Source organism: Rhinoderma darwinii, chromosome 4 (assembly GCF_050947455.1).
Source record: "Rhinoderma darwinii isolate aRhiDar2 chromosome 4, aRhiDar2.hap1, whole genome shotgun sequence".
Taxonomy (NCBI): Eukaryota; Metazoa; Chordata; class Amphibia; order Anura; family Rhinodermatidae; genus Rhinoderma; species Rhinoderma darwinii.
In genome coordinates this window covers 103,109,215-103,127,909 of record NC_134690.1, presented here as the reverse complement: position 1 = coordinate 103,127,909, position 18,695 = coordinate 103,109,215, and the positions used below count along the sequence as shown (strand labels likewise).

The 18,695-nt window shown below is 44.6% G+C and overlaps 1 protein-coding gene across 1 annotated transcript; it reads right to left on the bottom strand.

Moving 5' to 3' along the window:
* Window positions 1-1,546: 1,546 nt before the first annotated feature.
* COMMD2 (COMM domain containing 2) lies at window positions 1,547-12,681 on the bottom strand. The gene is made up of 5 exons (XM_075863982.1): window positions 12,587-12,681; window positions 8,773-8,850; window positions 4,950-5,032; window positions 4,703-4,876; window positions 1,547-1,776 (listed from the first exon to the last, which is right to left on the bottom strand). The coding sequence occupies exons 1-5, from the start codon at window positions 12,651-12,653 to the stop codon at window positions 1,579-1,581; spliced, it is 600 nt and encodes a 199-aa protein (XP_075720097.1). The 5' UTR covers window positions 12,654-12,681; the 3' UTR covers window positions 1,547-1,578.
* Between the last annotated feature and the right edge of the window lie 6,014 nt (window positions 12,682-18,695).

The window sequence follows — 18,695 nt, the reverse complement described above, 5'->3', positions numbered from 1 at the left end:
TTTTTTTTAAGCAGGGATGTGCTTTATAGGGACAACATAATTAATTTTAATTGTTTTAAAAATAGTATTAAATTCTAATAGAGATGGGGAACACCTCTTAGGCCTTATTTACATGAGTGTGGCGCAACTCGGACGTGAAAAACGGCACTTTTCCACATCCGAGGTGCATCTGTGCTCTGCACTGCGGGACGCGATGCCTCGCATCCCCCATAGATGAGTCTATGGAGGGATGCGTGAAAAGATAGGACATGTCCTCTATTTTCTCACGGACCCATCACATGGTCCGTTTAAACAACGGCTGTGTGAGCAGCCACATTGAATTACAAAGGTCTGTGGGACGGCCGTTGTTTCAACGGCCGTCACACGGACGTTTAACATGCTCGTGTAAAAAAGGCCTTAGGAGTAACCCTGCATTTTTCCATCTCCCAGTTTTGCTAGTCAGAAGTCTGGAAAACCTCAATGAAAACTCCAAGGTGGTATTATTGTCAGAAACCTATATTAGGCTTTGTTCACATTTATGCTAAGTTTTTCTGTTCTTTTTCATATTTGTTAGCGGCACTGATTGGCAGATGTCTCCCTGCACACAGCAATAGGCAGACATCTGTCAATCAGTGAAGAGGTTTCGGAGCTATCAGAAATTGGGTGGAGCTAGTGGCAGCTCATGAATATGCCAGCGGCATTTCCTGGTCTCTGCAGGTAAGTTCTCAAATAACTTAAGCAAATGAGTGTCTGTCACAATATTACGACATCCAAGCAATGAGAGTTACAAAAACAGCTGAGCGAGTGCGACTCGGCTGTTTCTGTAACTCCCATGCAACAGAATAGAGTGTTGCGTGCATGCACGGCCCCTCCCTACTAGGCTGCTGCTCCAGGCAGTACAAACATCGGATTAAGCTGGCACCCACAATGATCAGAAATTGATGGCATATCCTGTGGATATGCCACAAATGTCTAAAATGGGAGTTTTGAAGAGGAGCACATAATTTGCATCAAACCAACAAGGTCCATTGCCCATTGTGACTGCTATCTCCCCCCAACGTCCCTATAAATATGCATGCTTGGTCAGGTGTGCATGCTTATTTCAATAGACAGTAGCTTATCTCCCGGCTGAACAAAAGAAGTGTCATGTTTTAATCCAACATGCCCGATCCTCGTTTCCCCCGACATCTGCTGTCAGTGGACAGTTGGGACGCCCACATACAGACTGTCAGCATAACCCAGGATTAATCATCAGTGCGCGGGCTGCTTTAGACTATATATGTGAACATTTGGAAATCAACAAAACGAAGAAATAAAAACTTCAAACACAAAGGACGTCCTTTTATTAATATATAAACTGTAACAAATATATTTACAAGCTGGGGCAAGGTCCGGAGGTTCTTTCACCCTACTACTTCTTAACACATGACTCCTTACATCCCCCAGCAATCAATTAATCTGGTGAGAGTGGTCACTAGACTTTTGGTGGAGAACTACATGTTGCTTTAATTGGTCCAAATGTTACATAATGTTATACAGTAGAAGCTCTGGTATTCATACATCATCATTACAATTCCATCCATATAAAATCCCATACGTTTATTTGATATTGCGCACAATCCGACGACAGTGGTTTGTTTTCATCTCAGCAAGTGCCTGTTCCAGTTCCTGGATCATATGGAGTAATGTGGCAGGGTCGGTCTGTAATATTCTGGTCTTTAGTTCATTGTTCTCTTTCAGATGAAGTTTCATGGTGACGGTGGGTTTTATCTGGTGTCTCAGGCTTCTGCTGGCCAGCTACATGTGAGCGGATATGACATGTGTTAGACCTCATTCAACCTACACACAGGAATTCTTCTAACAAAATTCACAAGCACAATACTGCCTCCTAGTGGCCTGACAGAAGTAAAAGTGTCCTGCAAGTGATATAAAAAAATATCACGGATACAAAGATGAATTTGTGAAATGCATTAGGTTGTGTTATGTGCTTCTAGGGTATGAACACACAAGCAGTGTATCCGTCCTAAAAGTATATGGCGTATCCGTCCTGGAAGACGCAGGGAATTCCGCTGGAAAAACCGCACTAAATTATGGTGCAGTTTTTTGGGCGGCATGTTCGCTGTGGAAATACTGCAGGAATGTAATATTTATACTTACCACCCACGTGTTGTCATAGCAACCCATCCCTCCCTTCTGAGTGTAGCCCGGTCTCCTGGGATGACGCTGTAGTCCATATGTCCGCTGCAGCAGTCACATGGTATGAAACATCATGTCAGGAGGTCAGGATGCGCTCAGAACTCAAAAAAAGCGTTTTTTTTTTCGTTTTTAATTTGAGATTTTTGCGGCGGAATCGCAGCGTTTCCACTGCAAAACTCCAACACACCTCTTTGTTTGCGGGATTTACCTCCCCATTCAACTCCATGGGGAAAACCCGCAACAGAAGAGCAGCGATTCTGCAGCATAAATGGACATGGAATTTATAAACTATGTTTCGGCTTATATTTTCCGCTGAATGTGCAGATTTGTTCAAATCTCATCTACACTGCTGCTACTTTATTACGCTGCGGATTTTCAACAATGAAAGCCATTGCGGAAAAGAGAAATTTGGTTAGACCTTGTTCCCAGGCAGATGATACAAGAGTAGGGTGCAGGCAGGGACCGGGGTGTTTTCTTCCCTCAACCAGATGCTGGTGCAACAACATAAATAAAAAAGGAACTGATGCGGCACAGAATTTTATAAAGCCTACCCTCTGCAGACTACCTCATCCCCCTAAAATTTTGCACCAGGGGCGATGAGTTTTTAGCTACAGAACAGTTCTGGTGGGGGAAATGTGGAGAATTGGTGCAGTAACAATATTCAAATGTTTATTGCTTTCGATTATATGGCTACAAAGCTTTATAGGGATCTGTGAAATCCCCTTTAAATAAAGTTACACACTAAATGTGTAATATTTATTTGATTTCTATTGCTTTCATTTAGAACTGTCCCGGATCCAACATTGCCATTGACTTTAGGTCCTTCAGGGCTCCATCGAGGTCTCTGTTGTCCGGTAAGGAAGAGTATCACTGCTTGCCGCTCTATTCCTGCTGTCAAAACGGCCGGAACCTTGATGGAAGCCCCCGACAGACCCGAACATATTCCGCAGCGACTGTCCTTACTAACATCAGTCCCTCACAATCCACTCACTCTCTCACACATACACACTACGGCCATTTTCCTAGTAAGCCATTTAAGCTTTCCCTATGTTTTTGGAGTGAGAGAAGAAACTGGAGTACCTGGAGGAAACTCAGGGATAAAAACTCTCTAGTCGGGTTGATTTTCAGGACCCCAGGGCTGCAAGACAATATAGCTACCCACAGACACCGTGCTGCCTGATATATTAGGTGACTGCATTACATCAAAGGTCAAAATTGTCCCGCTGGTGAGAAATCTCTATTGTGGATGTGGAGTGTTTTCTTGGTGCTCAGTTATTGTTTTCTATACAATTTTCAATTCACTGCTCAGACCTTTTATAGTGGATTTTAGTGTAGGGCAGAATATTATAATGACAGGTCCCGTAAACTATCAAGCAACATGGCACCAACAATAATATTCCATTTACATAATAACAAATTAGAAAGAATAAAGTGGACTGAAGCCTATGAGTCCTGGGTATTCATGAGAATAGAGCTGTCCACTAATAATATAGGATTACACATTAGCGGCTGTCACTCAGAAGAGAAGAGGACAAGAGGTGGTGGGGGCAGCGCTCTCCTCATGAATAACTGGACTTCTAACTAGGAGTCCGCTGTATTCTTTCTAATTGGCTTTTACGCAAATGGCACGATAGCAAAGCAGACCTGGCATTATAATATGCTGCCCATAATAAGGGCAGCATGTTGTAATAACACATCCAATTTAAGTGCTAAATCTCACAATGGCTAAAGAGAATTGAGACCGCAAAACAAACGTGCGTTGAACACGATTGGCGCAAGCGGTGATGGTTTATAAATACTAGAAAGACTGCCCTGTCTACCCCTTTTTGCTTCCTTCATTTCATGTATTCAGTGGCCTAGGCAGCAAATGCATGGAGCGTGATGCTGCCACTGACCGTAAGAATCGCCATCTATCCTGGCAGCAGTGGTTACAGGCAGAGAAAGTACGCAGCGGCTGGGTGCTCCACCTCCATCTGTGTATGTTACCAGAGACCAACGAAGAGATTGGAATTTTCCTCCGACATAGGAGGTAAAATATTCTAAATTGATATCCGTTAAGAGAGAGAGCTTAGGCTTACATAGAGAAAACCGGAAAAGCATCGCTTATATATTATGAACGTATTATTCACAGCTATGATAAAGAAAGCTTTGTAGATTAGAAAAGTGTAAGTGGTGCTTTTGCTGTTTTTAGTATGTCTACTTACTTTCCCTCTCTTAACGCATATGCAATAATACAATTTAGAGGGTTTATCTTTAGTGCTAGATTCCTTCCAGGAGAAGGCTCAACAGGGGAGTACATGGGGGGCTGGGGGTATGAATTGCCGACTCATATAGAAATAAGCGGCGTTACAACTGGGGAAGTGTGGGGAGGCTGTTCTGACTACTGGAGAAGTGGGGAGGATGATACAATTTTGACTAATAGAGGAGAGGGTGGACAGTGGACCTTGCCCTACAGCGTTGTTGCTGTCTTTATGCCAATTTAACATTATACATGAGGTTAGAAAACATGACGGAGTATTTTATGTACCTGGACATCCAGTCGCCACTCAAGGTTATGGTAATGAGGAAGATTTGGTTCAAGCTCACTGAGAATTCGACGGATCGCTTTCCTATTATCCAAATACAATTGCAGAAGGACTTTATTCAGCTCTTCAGGAAATCCCAAAACAAGCACGGAGTCTTGAAAATCAATCTCCGAGACCTAAGGAGAATATTTCCATGAAGAACATAGCACCCAAGTACAAGACTGAAAGACTGACAGACACCTCACTCACCATAAGCTTGGAGCTCTCTGTGAGTAGATACGTGAGACCTTCTACAGCCTGCTGGATAGTCGTACTGCTGACCTCCAGCTTCCCTGACAAGAAAGAACAGAGTATTACAGTGACGTGCACATCTGCCTTCTAAAAAGTAGTACATGGCGATCGCTATGACAGACACCTAAACTAACATGCACAAGAATACCCATAATATTCCTGGCAACGTTTCAAATGAAGGGCCAAAAAAAGGGAATGCCCACTATGATGATAATGGATAAATGGTGGCTTCACTCTCGACTAGTCAACCTCACCGAGAGGGAACATGTGACACTGCAGAACTTCAAAGGAGACATTATCTCAAGGAAATATGAGCTAGGTCCAGAAAGATTATCAAGAAAGAATAGAACTGCCATATATATTCATTAGTATCCAACTCCTACTAAACATGCTTCACCCTATTGGCCTTAAAGACACTGCTCTCTCTTGGTTTTCCTCCTATCTCTCTGACCGCTCGTTCAGTGTGTCATTTGCTGGTTCCACTTCTCCTCTTCCTCTTGCTATCGGGGTTCCTCAGGGATCAGTCCTAGGTCCGCTCCTCTTTTCTCTCTACACAGCCCCTATTGGCCAAACCATCAGTAGATTTGGCTTCCAGTACCATCTCTACGCTGAGGACACCCAATTATATACCTCTTCCCATGACATCACCCACGCTCTAATACAGAACATCAGTGATTGTCTGTCCTCTGTCTCTAACATCATGTCCTCTCTCTAAAAACTGTGAAACTCTCTGAAACTGAATCTTTCTAAAACTGAGCTCCTTGTGTTCCCACCATCTACTAACCTCCCTAAACCTCCATCTCAGTCTGTGGCACTACCATAACTCCCAGGCAGCACACCCGCTGTCTTGAGGTTATTTTGATCTTTCCTTTACTCCTCACATTCTTACGGAGGAAACAGCCAAAACTCTCATTGTTGCTCTGATTCACTCTCGTCTTGACTACTGTAACTCATTACTAATCAGTCTTCCCCTCACCAAACTCTCCCCTCTCCAATCTATCCTCAATGCAGCAGCCAGGCTCATCTTTCTGACCAACCGCTACACCCAAGGCCTCTACCCTGTGCCAATCATTACACTGCCCATCCCCATCAGAACTAAATTCAAGCTTATTACTCTCACCCACAAAGCTTGCCACAGTGCTGCACCTCCTTACATCTCCTCCCTCATCTCTGTCTACCACCCTACTCGGGCTCTACGTTCTGCCCAACGACCTTAGATTAAAATCCTCCATAATCCGAACCTCCCACTCCCATCTCCAAGATTTTTCTCGTGCTGCACCAGTCCTCTGGAATGCGCTACCACAGACAATCAGATTAATTCTCAACATCTACAGTTTTAAGTGTTCCCTGAAAACACAACTTTTTAGACAGGCCTATAACATTCCCTAATCTGACTCCTTTCCTTGGCCCCATTAGTAATCAGAATAAGATTCCCTCACACTCCTTGCACCCTAATGCACTTCATGTCCGTCATACACGGATACTGGCCGGTGACCGGCTCATGCAGCTTTATGTTACCACCGCATGTGTATAAAAGATGGCTGGACCATTGTACAGAACAAACACTGTGACACTTTATGTCTCCCTTATTTCCTCATAGATTGTAAGCTCTTGTGATCAGGGCCTTCCCTCCTCTTGTTTGAATTGTAAATTAGTTTTGTCTTTGTAATGTCTGATATTGTCTGTACAATGTACCCCCTGAATTGTAAAGTGCTGTGGAATAGGTTGGCGCTATATAAATAAATATTATTATTATTAACATCCGGGTCTCATATTTTCATTCTCCAGTTGGAACTTGAAGGGGGTTAATTTAATCTTAGAAGGCCATTTTTTTTATGTTTGCTGATGGAGCAAACAGCAAAATGTAGATATTATAAATATATTAATATTTCCTGTTGCTTATATAGTGCTAACATATTCTGCAGCGCTGTACAGAGACTGGCACTGTACAGAGAACGGCACTATTCACATCAGTCCCTCCCCTAGACACACACACAACGACATGGGCCGATTTCTGAGGAAAACAATTAAACTATCAGTATGTTTTTGGAGTGTGGGACGAAACTGGATTATCAGGAAATTCACGCAAACACAGGGAAAACATACAAACTACTTGCAGAGGTTGTTCTTGGTTGGATTCTGATCCAGGACCCCAGCGCTGCAAGACAACAGCGCTGACCCCCGAGCCACCGTACCTATTACAAATTCATCTTTTCAAGTTTCACAAAATCTGTTAAGAACCATTCCTTTCTTACAAAACATGGTTATCAGGAAGCGGATTTCATTATGTAATATCATGGGTAGAGCCTTTTTATAATGGGTTAATAAGGATTTTTTCTCGGATTGGAAACTTTATGCATCAGACGGGTATCAGTCCTTGGGATTACTTCCATCTGGTCCATGAAGCTCCTGATTCTCAGCTTTTTTACTATGATCATCTGAAGAGGTCTCTAAACCCTCATTTTCTGAGTTAGGGGTGATGTTCCTGATCTGTACGCTACTTTGCTTGCTGACCCTTCCCCTTCTATGTGACGCTGTGGGATCGAGATTTGGGGACATTTTTTTAAAGGTTATTTTCAAACATAAATTTCTCTAAATGTTTCTTTAGTGGAGGCCAATTATAACATTCTCATCTTGTCCCTGTAATGTTTTTGAGGCTGGGTTGTGATGGTAAGGTTATACATATATGTGGTAATGTGCGAGGGTGAGAAGGTTCTCAATTAGACTAGGGCTACACAGCGACTTTGGCCGAGACACAGATCGCTCTGCCTACATCACAGGTATTGAAAGTCAATGTGGTCGCTTTGTGACCTGCAAGTTGTCCAGCGGGTCCGTATTTCCTGCCTCTGTATAGTCACGATCGCTGCAACTTGCTGCTTGCAAAGTCACCATATTGACTTTCATTACCTGCAATGCAGGCAGGGCGACACAGAGTTTTTTTTGGCCGGGCAATCTGTGTCCTGGCCAAAGTCGCCGTGTAGCCCAAGTCTTATCATTTAGTTTATTTCATTACATAGTAAGTAGGTTGAAAAAAAAAAGGCCTAAATTCATCAGTTCAACCTTTTATCTGGAGCAAGTCCTGTTACATATTTTTTTAAGTTTCCAGGGTTATAAAATGTTTGAAATCTTTTGGGAATTTTAGCTGCCAAATTCACAATCACGAGGTCGTGGGAAAATCCTCTCTAGAATTTCGATTTGCTTAATACCAAACAGTCTTGGATTGTGGTAAATAAACGGTTTTGTATACACTGGATGCCATGTTTTCTGTTATCCTTTGCTGATATGGTTTATTGTGATAATGTTCTGTATCTGCCCTTTTCTTTTTACTTTTGTAAAACCAATAAAAATGATTGGATCCCAAAGCATGATTCTCTGCCCATTAACTCCTGCACCTAAAGGTGCTGCCCCACATATAAATATTCAATTTCTGTTAGATCATGGAAAACATAAGAATTTTTTAATTGGAGTCCTCTAAAAAGAAATGTTGGTGAGAAGAATCCGCTTCTAGTGCGCCAAATTCTAATGGTCTGGCTGCATAATAGCAGGAATCACTGCGCCGCACGGGTACAAGAGCAACAATGGTCATCCTATCAGGACATATCATGTGATGTGATGTCATAGGGGGGAGTGGTCCCTGCACCATCTTTTATATTAGTCAGAGTGGCTCCTACTCTGGAGGACTCAATGCCAGCTTGAATTACATTTGAATAGGCGCCCAGATGTCTGTGGTCGCCTACACTACGCCACCTAGTTCCAATATTCACACATGTCTATCACTTACTGGCAGCTCCTTCATAGACTTTTGGATTTGAACCTTTCCGCAAAAATTCTACTGCAATTCGTCCAAACTCTCCAACAACTGCAAAGACCAAAAAGAAAACATGAGTTAAACTTTTCCCTGCTAAACCTAAAAGAAAAACCTTGGACCATGTACCGAAAACCTTCTTTAGAAGCAAAAGAGAACTGGCTCTAGTGTCCTGTGATAAATCAGACGTCAAGATCCCATCACACCAAAGATGAAGCAGAGGGTATATGTCCGGATCTGTCAGTAGTGCAGCCTCAGGCTTTGTGCAGGTCACGTAAAGTGATCATACCTCAGGATTGATGATATATTTTTAAAAAACAAAGATTTTCCAATTTTTAATGTAGCCTAAAGACACATTATTTCATTTTCTTGTTGCAGGTCACTATTGAGTCCATAGGAGGTGCTGTTGATTCATAAAACATGCAAAATATGATTAAGATTTTTTTTATACACCTAATGCATATTTATGTGACATGGCCTCTGGGGTTTCTCCACAGCGAAAAAATTTTCTGAGAAACAGCAAGTGGGAAGCTGGTCTAATACTGTACTTCTAGATGGAAGCCTATTACTTATTGTATACATGTGTCCCGCTGGACTTGCTCCTTCACATCGCGTCTTCACCTCATCTTCAGCCTCAGACATATTTCATAAGCACATCTTTCCCCTATTGGGTCATATACCAACCAAAACTTCTGGTGTGGTCACTATTCAGTTCTAGTGGGGGTACAACTGTTCAGAGTCAAACCAAAATTGTTGTCAACCCTTGACTTGGTGTCACAGTCGCAATGAATCTCACAATCTGTCACCGTAAGTTCAGCCTTGCCAGTTTGCAGATTTATAAGGGATCTAAGGACATTGCTTAAAGAGGCTCTGTCACCAGATTATCAAATCCCTATCTCCTATTGCATGTGATCGGCGCTGCAATGTAGATAACAGCAAAGGTTTTTTTTTCTTTTGAAAAACGATCATTTTTGCCCAAGTTATGAGCAATTTTATATTTATGCAAATGAGCTTTTCAATGGACAACTGGGCGTGTTTTCTCGTTTTACCAACTGGGCGTGTGTTGTGTTTTTACCAACTGGGCGTTGTGAATAGAAGTGTATGACGCTGACAAATCAGCATCATACACTTCTCATCGTTCCCAGCCAGCTTCTTTCACTGCAGACACAGCGCGACGTCACCCACAGGTCCTTCAACCTTGGCGTCGGAAGAGAGAAGACACGTCGGCTCCAGGAGTCAGAGGGTACAGATGAATCTGCAGCAGCATCACCATGTGCAGGTAAGCATAGCAAACTCCCTAGAGACGAGCATATTACCCTCTCGGACGCCTGGAGCCCATGTATCTCCTTTGTCCGACGACAAGGTTGAAGGACCTGTGGGTGACATCACGCTGTGTGTCTGCACTGAAAGAAGCTGGGTGGGAACGATGAGAAGTGTATGATGCTGATTTGTCAGCGTCATACACTTCTATTCACAACGCCCAGTTGGTAAAAACACAATACACACCCAGTTGGTAAAACGAGAATTGGGTGAGGAACAGCCAAGCTCTGCTGCAATGGTGAGGTTCTGGAAGACAGTTTCATGTCACAGGTCCACCATGGCAAGACTCAGCACAGCAACAAGACACAAGGTAGTTATACTGCATCAGCAAGGTCTCTACCAGGCAAAGACTACAAAGCAGACTGGGGTTTCAAGATGTGGTGTTCAAGCACAAAGAATTGAGAACTGTAGACTGAGTGGTCGGCCAAGGAAACTTACTGCAGCAGATCAAAGACACATCATTCCCTTCGAAATCGGGAGATGTCCAGCAGTGTCATCAGCTCAGAACTGGCAGAAACCAGAGAGACCCAGGTACACCCATCTACTGTTCGGAGAAGTCTGGCCAGATGTGGTTTTCATGGAAGAATTGTGGCCAAAAAGCCATACCTCGATGTGGAAACAAGGATCAGCAGCTCAACTATGCACAAAACATAGGAACTGGGGTGCAGAAAAATGGCAGAAGGTGCTCTGAACTGATGAGTCAAATATTTGGTTGTAATAGAAGGCAGTTTGTTCGCTGAAGGCCTGTAGAGCAGTACAATAATGAGTGTCTGCAGCAACAGTGAAGCATGGTGGAGGTTCCTTGCAAGTTTGGGGCTGCATTTCAGCAAATGGAGTTGGGGATTTGGTTAGGATTAATGGTGTCCTGAATGCTCAGAAATACAGGCAGAGATATATCCATCATGCAATATTATTAGGGAGGCGTCTGGCTCCAAATTTATTCTGCAGTAGGACAACAAACCCAAACCCAAGCCAATGGCATTAAGAACTATCTTCGGCATAAAAAAGAGCAAGGAGCCCAGGAAGTGATGATATTGTCCTCACAGAGCATTGATCTCAACATCATCGCGTTTGTCTGGGATTACATGAAGAGACGGAAGGATTTGAGGAAGTCTACATCCACAGAAGATCTGTGGTTAGTGCTCCAAAATGTTTGGAATAACCTCCCTGCCGAGATCCTTCAAAGACTGTGTGCAAGTGTACCTAGAAGAATTCATGCTGTTTTGAAGGCAAAGGGTGGTCACACCAAATATTGATTTGATTTCTCTTCCGTTCATTCACTTTGCACTTGTTAATTGATAATAATAATAATAATAATAATAATAATTAAAAAAAGTCAGTGTGTCCAGTGAATGGAATAACATAATGGACTGCGCTTTTCCATCCCGAGGGATCCTGCAGAAAACCTATACCTTACCGTTTTTAACATGGGAGCCCACTGTATGGCATCCATTTAATAAATGTCGTGGGCTTTTCAATAGTCTTTCATGATGTATACGTTAAACAGATACTATTATAGTTCATGGGCAACATATGCGTTAAACTGATGCCGTAGACTATAATGGCGTCATGAGAGTTCAGGATGTATACATTTAACGTACACCATTAAACTCTAGCGTGACGGATGCCACTGTTAAGGCACACGTCACAACCTACGTTTAACATATACAGTACTGTGCAAAAGTTTTAGGGAGTTGTGGAAAGATGCTGCAGATTAAGAATGCTTTCTTAAAAAAAAGAAAAGGTATACCAACTTATACCAGCAATTCTCATACTGTAGGCGGGTTGCGCTCTTGAGGCGCCCCCTGTTGTTGTCCTGGCGCAGCTGAGGAGGCAGATTAGATGGCAGTCGCCATATTCAGAGACAGGTTAGTATCTGGCTGCAGCAATCTCTGGTCTAAAAACGAATTGACTATTTTTGTGCTTATTTCCTCTTACAGGAGATCAATTCTAATTGAGGAATATTTTTATTTTGGTATGAACATTGACCACCGGTAAAGCCGCAGTAGAAACGGATGAGAAGACATGATCCAGGAAATACAGCAGAGCACCGGCGACAGCAGACCCAGGTACGCTACAGAAGAAATGTATATCTAGGGCAGTGCCAGGGGGCAGAGACTATGTATATCTAGGGCAGTGCCAGGGGGCAGGGACTATGTATATCTAGGGCAGTGCCAGGGGGCAGAGACTATATACACTGGTGTAAAACAGCTATGACTGATAGCACCTGATCTACTTCATCATTATTACCGATCAGAACAACCAATTGTGCAATAGGGCTGCACATTTTATGGGGGGGGGGGGGGGGCGGTTGAGTAAAAGACCTTGTAGCAATAGCATCCCACTCCCACAGAATTCTCCTTGATACATTCGGCCCTTTATATTTAGAAGCACAGACAGGCAGATGCCATTACTATCTGTGAGATGTTTCCATGACTACACTATGATCTTCCCTAGTCAGGCGACTCACCGGCGCTCTCCACCTGGGTGAGGATCTGCAGATGTGTCCGGTGCTCGTCACTCAACACCAGCAACATGATGCCGGGATTGTCGATGTACAAGATCTCCACCACCAGCCCGTGTCATCACATGACAGCTCTGAAGTGTGCATCCAGCCAAACCCTCCGGCAGGAAACAGCACCCTCAGTATTGATTCCGTGTACACTTCATTACCGCCATCTAGTGGCTGCTTTGTATAATGCACAGAAATGTTAGTTTTTCTAATGCTGGAGCACAGCAGGGCTCAGTATATTATGTTTTCTGTTGTTTTCATCTTGTGTAAGGTTAATTTACCCCAATGAAAAATCCTGTCCTACTTTATTTATACAGAGAAAGGGAGATCAAAGTAGAAAATGTCATTCCTATCCCTCCCCCACTAAGTTCTCTTCATGGCCGACAGCCTAAGTGACCCAATGATGCAGCACAGGGGCGTAGCTAAAGGCTCATGGGCCCGGGTGCAAGAATTCAGCTTGGGCCCCCCTACCACTCCCCAACACCACCATCATCATTATCATCAGACCCCTGTGCGTGCCTATGCCCAGACGCTTTGCCCAACAGCCCCCATAGTATAATGCCCCCACACAGTATAATGCTCCCATAGCTGCCCCCACACAGTATAATGCCCCCCCATAACAGCCCCATACGGTATAATGCTCCCCATATCAGCCCCCATACAGTATAATTCCCCCATATCAGCCCCCATTCAGTATAATGCCCCCATCTTATCAGCCCCCATGCCATATCTGCCCCCCATGCAGTATAATGCCCCCCACACAATATCAGCCTCCCCATACAGTATAATGCCCCCATATGTGCATAATAAAAAAAATAGCATAATTACTTGCCTATCCCCGTTCCCACGTCGGGTGGAAGATCCTTCGCCTCCTCCGGTGTGTACTATGACTGACTCGCTACATCACTCCTGCCTTCGTCGAGCCGCTCAGGGCACAGTGAATTCTGGATCAAGGAGATGCCAGCTCCTTGCTCCAGGATTGAATGGAACCGGGACCTCGGTGAGTGACTCGCGACCCCCCGGAGGTCTTCACACGAAGCCCCAGGGGGACGCGACCCACAGTGTAGGGATGTCACGATACCAAAATTTGGACTTTGATACCGATACTTCGTTTACAGTAATAAAAAAAAAAAGTTCTTCCGTTTTCTGACATGAGGCGCGCGGTGCGATGATGAATTTTGAATGCGCCTCACATTAATAGTAATTAATCCCGTCATGTTTCTCAGTCATAATGGGTTAATGTGCGAGGTACATGATGGGGTTAATTACTATTAATGTGAGGAACATGGAGGTTAAATTCATCACACCTCGTGCCGCACAATAAGTGATAGAAAGCAGTTTATTTTATTTTTTTACAGAGTACACATCACAAATAATGCAAAAAAAAATCGTTGTGCAGGTTATTACGGCCGCGCCAATGCCGAATATGTGTATATTTTATGTATTGAGACTTATTTTAATGTTTATTGTAAAAAAGGTGAATGTGTATTTTTTTTATTTAACATTACTTTGTTTTTAAACTTTAATGTACTGGCATATATCAGATATATGTCAGTACATTAGCCTGTGGACAGATAGTACACAGGCAGTTGTTAGAACATACCTCAGTATGCCCTAACAGGAAATATGGTAAGACAGCCCTGGGGTCCTTCAATAGACCCCAGGGCTGTCTGCCCATATATGGTATGACCCTCGATCGCGTCACAGGAATTCCCTGTGACACGATCCAGGGGCATCCCCCCCCTTCTCATTTTCCCCTGAATGCTGCAGTCGGCTTTGATCGCAGCATTCAGGAGAATAGCGGCGGAGATGAGAGGTTCCTCTGATCTCGGCCGTTATAGAGCGGGGCTGCGGCTGTGTAATACAGTCATTGCCCCGCTCCTGACAGTAAGTGCGCGCGCGGTCAGCATGAGGAGATGCTGCTGGCGCTGCACTAATGAGCGGCGGTCAGGCACTGAAGACAGAACATGGGGGTGCCATGTTCTGTCTTCAGTGCCGCAGATCATTAGTGCAGTGCCGGCCACATCACATCATGCTGACGGCGCGCACATGTCAGGGCTCAGGAGCGGGACAATGGCTGTATTACACAGTCGCAGCCCCGCTCTCATAGTCATGTGTACTATACTGTATTGTGAAGTTTGCGGTGGAGAGAGGCGGGGGGGCTGTGATTTAACGCCCCCCCCTCTCCACCGCAAACAGCACAATACAACACAAGGCATCACAACACAACACATTACATCACAATACATTACAACACAACACAGACTGCAGCTCACCTGGAGTCCTCGTCACCGACTCTTCCACTCCACTGTCCGGAAGACGTGTCACGTGACAACACGGTCACATGGTACACTAAGTGTACCATGTGACCGTAACCAGGAAGTGCCGGCTTTACGGCACAGAAGATTTTTTTTGGAAGCATACAGTATGGCAACGGGGGCCCGTGGGCCCCCCAGGCTTAGGGGCCCGGTCGCAAGTGCAACCGCTGCGACTTCTATAGCTACGCCACTGATGCAGCTCTAGCAGCCAGGGAAGAAGGGAGATAGCTGGAGTGGAATTGGGGCAATCTGGAGAACGTTGACATCAGGGCTGGTTCCAGGTTTGTGTGTATTTTGGGCCCCTTTAACCTACCCTATTCCGTCTAACGATCCGCGCCCATTCTGTTATAGACATACCATTACATATTTAGTAGCACTAAATACTGCCATATTGTATATAAAAATGCCATGCTATATATATTTATATATATAAAGTCCATAATATTAGAACCACTGCCAGGTGAAGTGAATAACATTGATCATCTCATTACAATGGCGTTTGTCAAGGGGTGGAATATATTAGGCAGCAAGTGAACAGTGAGTTCTTGAAGTTGATGCGTTGAAAGCAGGAATATGGGTAAGCGTAAGGATCTGAGCAACTATGACATGTGCCAAATTGTGATGGCTGGACAACTGGATCAGAGCAGCTCCAAAACAGTAGGTCTTGTGGGGTGTTCCTGGTATGCGGTATTTAGTACCTAACAAAGTTGTCAAAGGAAGGACAACTGGTGAAATGGCGACATAATCATGGGCGGCCAAGGCTCATTGATGCGCAAGGGGAGCGAAGGCAAGCCCGTCTTGTCCGATCCCACAGAAGAGCTACTGTAGTATAAATTGATGGCTATGTTCGAAAGGTGTCAGAATGCACATTGCATCGCAGCTTGCTGCATTTGGGGATACGTAGCCGCAGACCGATCAGAGTGCCCATGCTGATCTTAGTAAACTGCCGGAAGCACCTAGAATGGGCAGTTGAGCATCAGAACTGGACCATGGAGCAAATGGTGGCCATGTCTGATGAATCAAGTTTTCTTTTACATCATGTGGAAGGCTGTTTGTGTGTGTGTCACTTACCTGTGGAAGAGATGGCACCAGGATGCACTACGGCAAGAAGGCAAGCCGGTGGATGCGCTGTAATGCTCTGGGCCAGGGGCGTAGCTAGAGGCTCATGGGCCCCGATGCAAAAATTCTTACTGGGCCCCCCCCCCCCGCAAACTTCTCATGGCCGACGGTCCGCAGCTTTCAGCTGCATCGCTGGGTCTCCTAAGTGACCCAACAATGCAGCACTAGCAGCCGGGGCGTCACTAAGGCTGGGTTCACACACACACTATTTACGGACGTAATTCTGGCGTTTTAGCATTGAATTACGTCCGAAAATGCGGCTCAAAAGCGTCGGAAAACATCTGAATGGGTCTTACGATGTTCTGTGCCGATGGTCATTTTTTTTTACGCGTAAAAAACTGCCTGTCAGTTCTTCAGACGTAAATGGAGCCGTTTTCCATGGACTCCATGGAAAACCAGCTTCAATTACTTCCGTAATGGACGCAGCAAAAGACGCCAGTACAAGCCATTACGGCTGAAATTACGGTGCTGTTTTCTCCTGAAAACAGCACAGTAATTTCAGCCGTAACAGACGCTGCCGTGTGAACATACCCTCAGGGCTTAAAATGTCCGGGAAATAGCCCCAATACATATGTGTCCGCCCCAAAAAAAAGTGTGTATATGAGACAGCATAGCATATCTATAGCACTACGACCCTATAAACTATGGATAGGATTAGATACAGTGGCTGAGCAGACAGTATCACACATGATAGGATTAGATACAGTGGCTCAGAAGGCAGTATCACACATGATAGGATTAGATACACAGCTCAGCAGACAGTATCACACATGATAGGATTAGATACAGTGGCCCAGCAGACAGTATCACACATGATAGGATTAGATACAGTGGCTCAGCAGACAGTACCACACATGATAGGATTAGATACAGTGGCTCAGCAGACAGTACCACACATGATAGGATTAGATACAGTGGCTCAGCAGACAGTATCACACATGATAGAATTAGATACAGTGGCTCAGCAGACAGTACCACACATGATAGGATTAGATACAGTGGCTCAGCAGACAGTATCACACATGATAGGATTAGATACAGTGGCTCAGCAGACAGTATCACACATGATCGGATTAGATATAGGGCCCAGCAGACAGTATCATACATGATTGGATTAGATACACAGCTCAGCAGACTGTATCACACATGATAGGATTAGATACAGGGCCCAGCTCGCTGACATTGCGGCTCCAGCGCTGGACCCAGGATAGGTAAGAATAATAATTTTGCTTCTTTATGTGTTACTGATTATTTTTGTGTGTTTGTTTTTTTTACAGGTTTGGTTGTTGGACTTCGGATACGAGGACTTCAATGACGGCGTTTTTTTTATTCTCAATAAAATGGTTAATGAGGGTTGTGTTTTTTTATTTCAATAAAATATTTTTTCTATGTGCTTGTATCTTTTTAAACTTTATTATCACCGCCTTAGTAATGGCCGCTGGCTGATTGACAACCTCCATCACTAAGGCGAGGCTTAATGTTAGCCGATGCAGAGGCTACACTAACCCCCATTATTACCCCGGTACCCACCGCCACCAGGGGTACTGGGAAGAGCCGGGTACAAACCAGTACCCGACCATCTGTAGTGACGGGCAGGCACCGGGGTGGCCGCAGGCTGGTAGTATTAGGCTGGGGAAGGCCAAAAACAGTGGCCCTTCCCACCCTTGTAATGCTGCCTGCTGCTGCTGTGTTGTATCTGGCTGGTTATGAAAATTGGGGGGGACCCGACATCGTTCTTTCCAATTATTTTTTAAATGACGTGGGGTCCCCCCCATTTTCATAACCAGCCAGATACAATAAAGCAGCAGCAGGCAGCATTACCAGGATGGGAAGGGCCACTGTTTTTGGCCTTCCCCTCCTGATAATACCAGCCTGCGGCCACCCCAGTGGCCGACCATCACTACAGATGGTCAGGTACTGGATCGTACCCGGCTCTTCCCAGCACCCCTGGTGGCGGTGGGTACCGGGGTAATAAAGGGGGTTAGTGTTAGCCTCTGCACCGGCTAACACTAAGCCCCGCCTTAGCAATGGATGCTGTCAATCAGCCGGCGGCCATTACTAAGGCGGTAGTAATATAGTTTAAAAAAAACCACAAAGACATAGAAAAAATATTTTATTGAAATAAAAAAAAAACCCACACAACCCTCATTAACCATTTTATTAATAAAAAAAAAAACTGTCATCGAAGTAGTCCTGGAATCCGCCGTAGTCCAACGACCGAACCTGTAAGAAAACACACAAAAAATGATTAGTAACACATGTGTTAGGGTATGTGCACACACACTAATTACGTCCGTAATTGACGGACGTATTTCGGAAGCAAGTACCGGACCGAACACAGTGCAGGGAGCCGGGCTCCTAGCATCATACTTATGTACGATGCTAGGAGTCCCTGCCTCGCTGCAGGACAACTGCCCCGTACTGAAAACATGATTACAGTATGGGACAGTTGTCCTGCAGCGAGGCAGGGACTCCTAGCATCGTACATAAATATGATGCTAGGAGCCCGGCTCCCTGCACTGTGTTCGGTCCGGTACTTGCGGCCGAAATACGTCCGTCAATTACGGACGTAATTAGTGTCTGTGCACATACCCTAAGGCTTAGATACAGGGCCCATGTGTGATACTGTC

What these genes read in the sequence shown, in the direction of transcription:
- COMMD2 (XM_075863982.1), bottom strand. Translation starts at nt 12,653, where the DNA reads ATGTTGCTGGTGTTGAGTGACGAGCACCGGACACATCTGCAGATCCTC. An exon ending in CACCCAGGTGGAGAGCGCCG is followed by an intron (nt 8,851 to 12,586) that starts GTGAGTCGCCTG and finishes TGGTCTTTGCAG; the next exon opens with TTGTTGGAGAGTTTGGACGA. An exon ending in CAGAGAGCTCCAAGCTTATG is followed by an intron (nt 4,877 to 4,949) that starts GTGAGTGAGGTG and finishes TATTCTCCTTAG; the next exon opens with GTCTCGGAGATTGATTTTCA.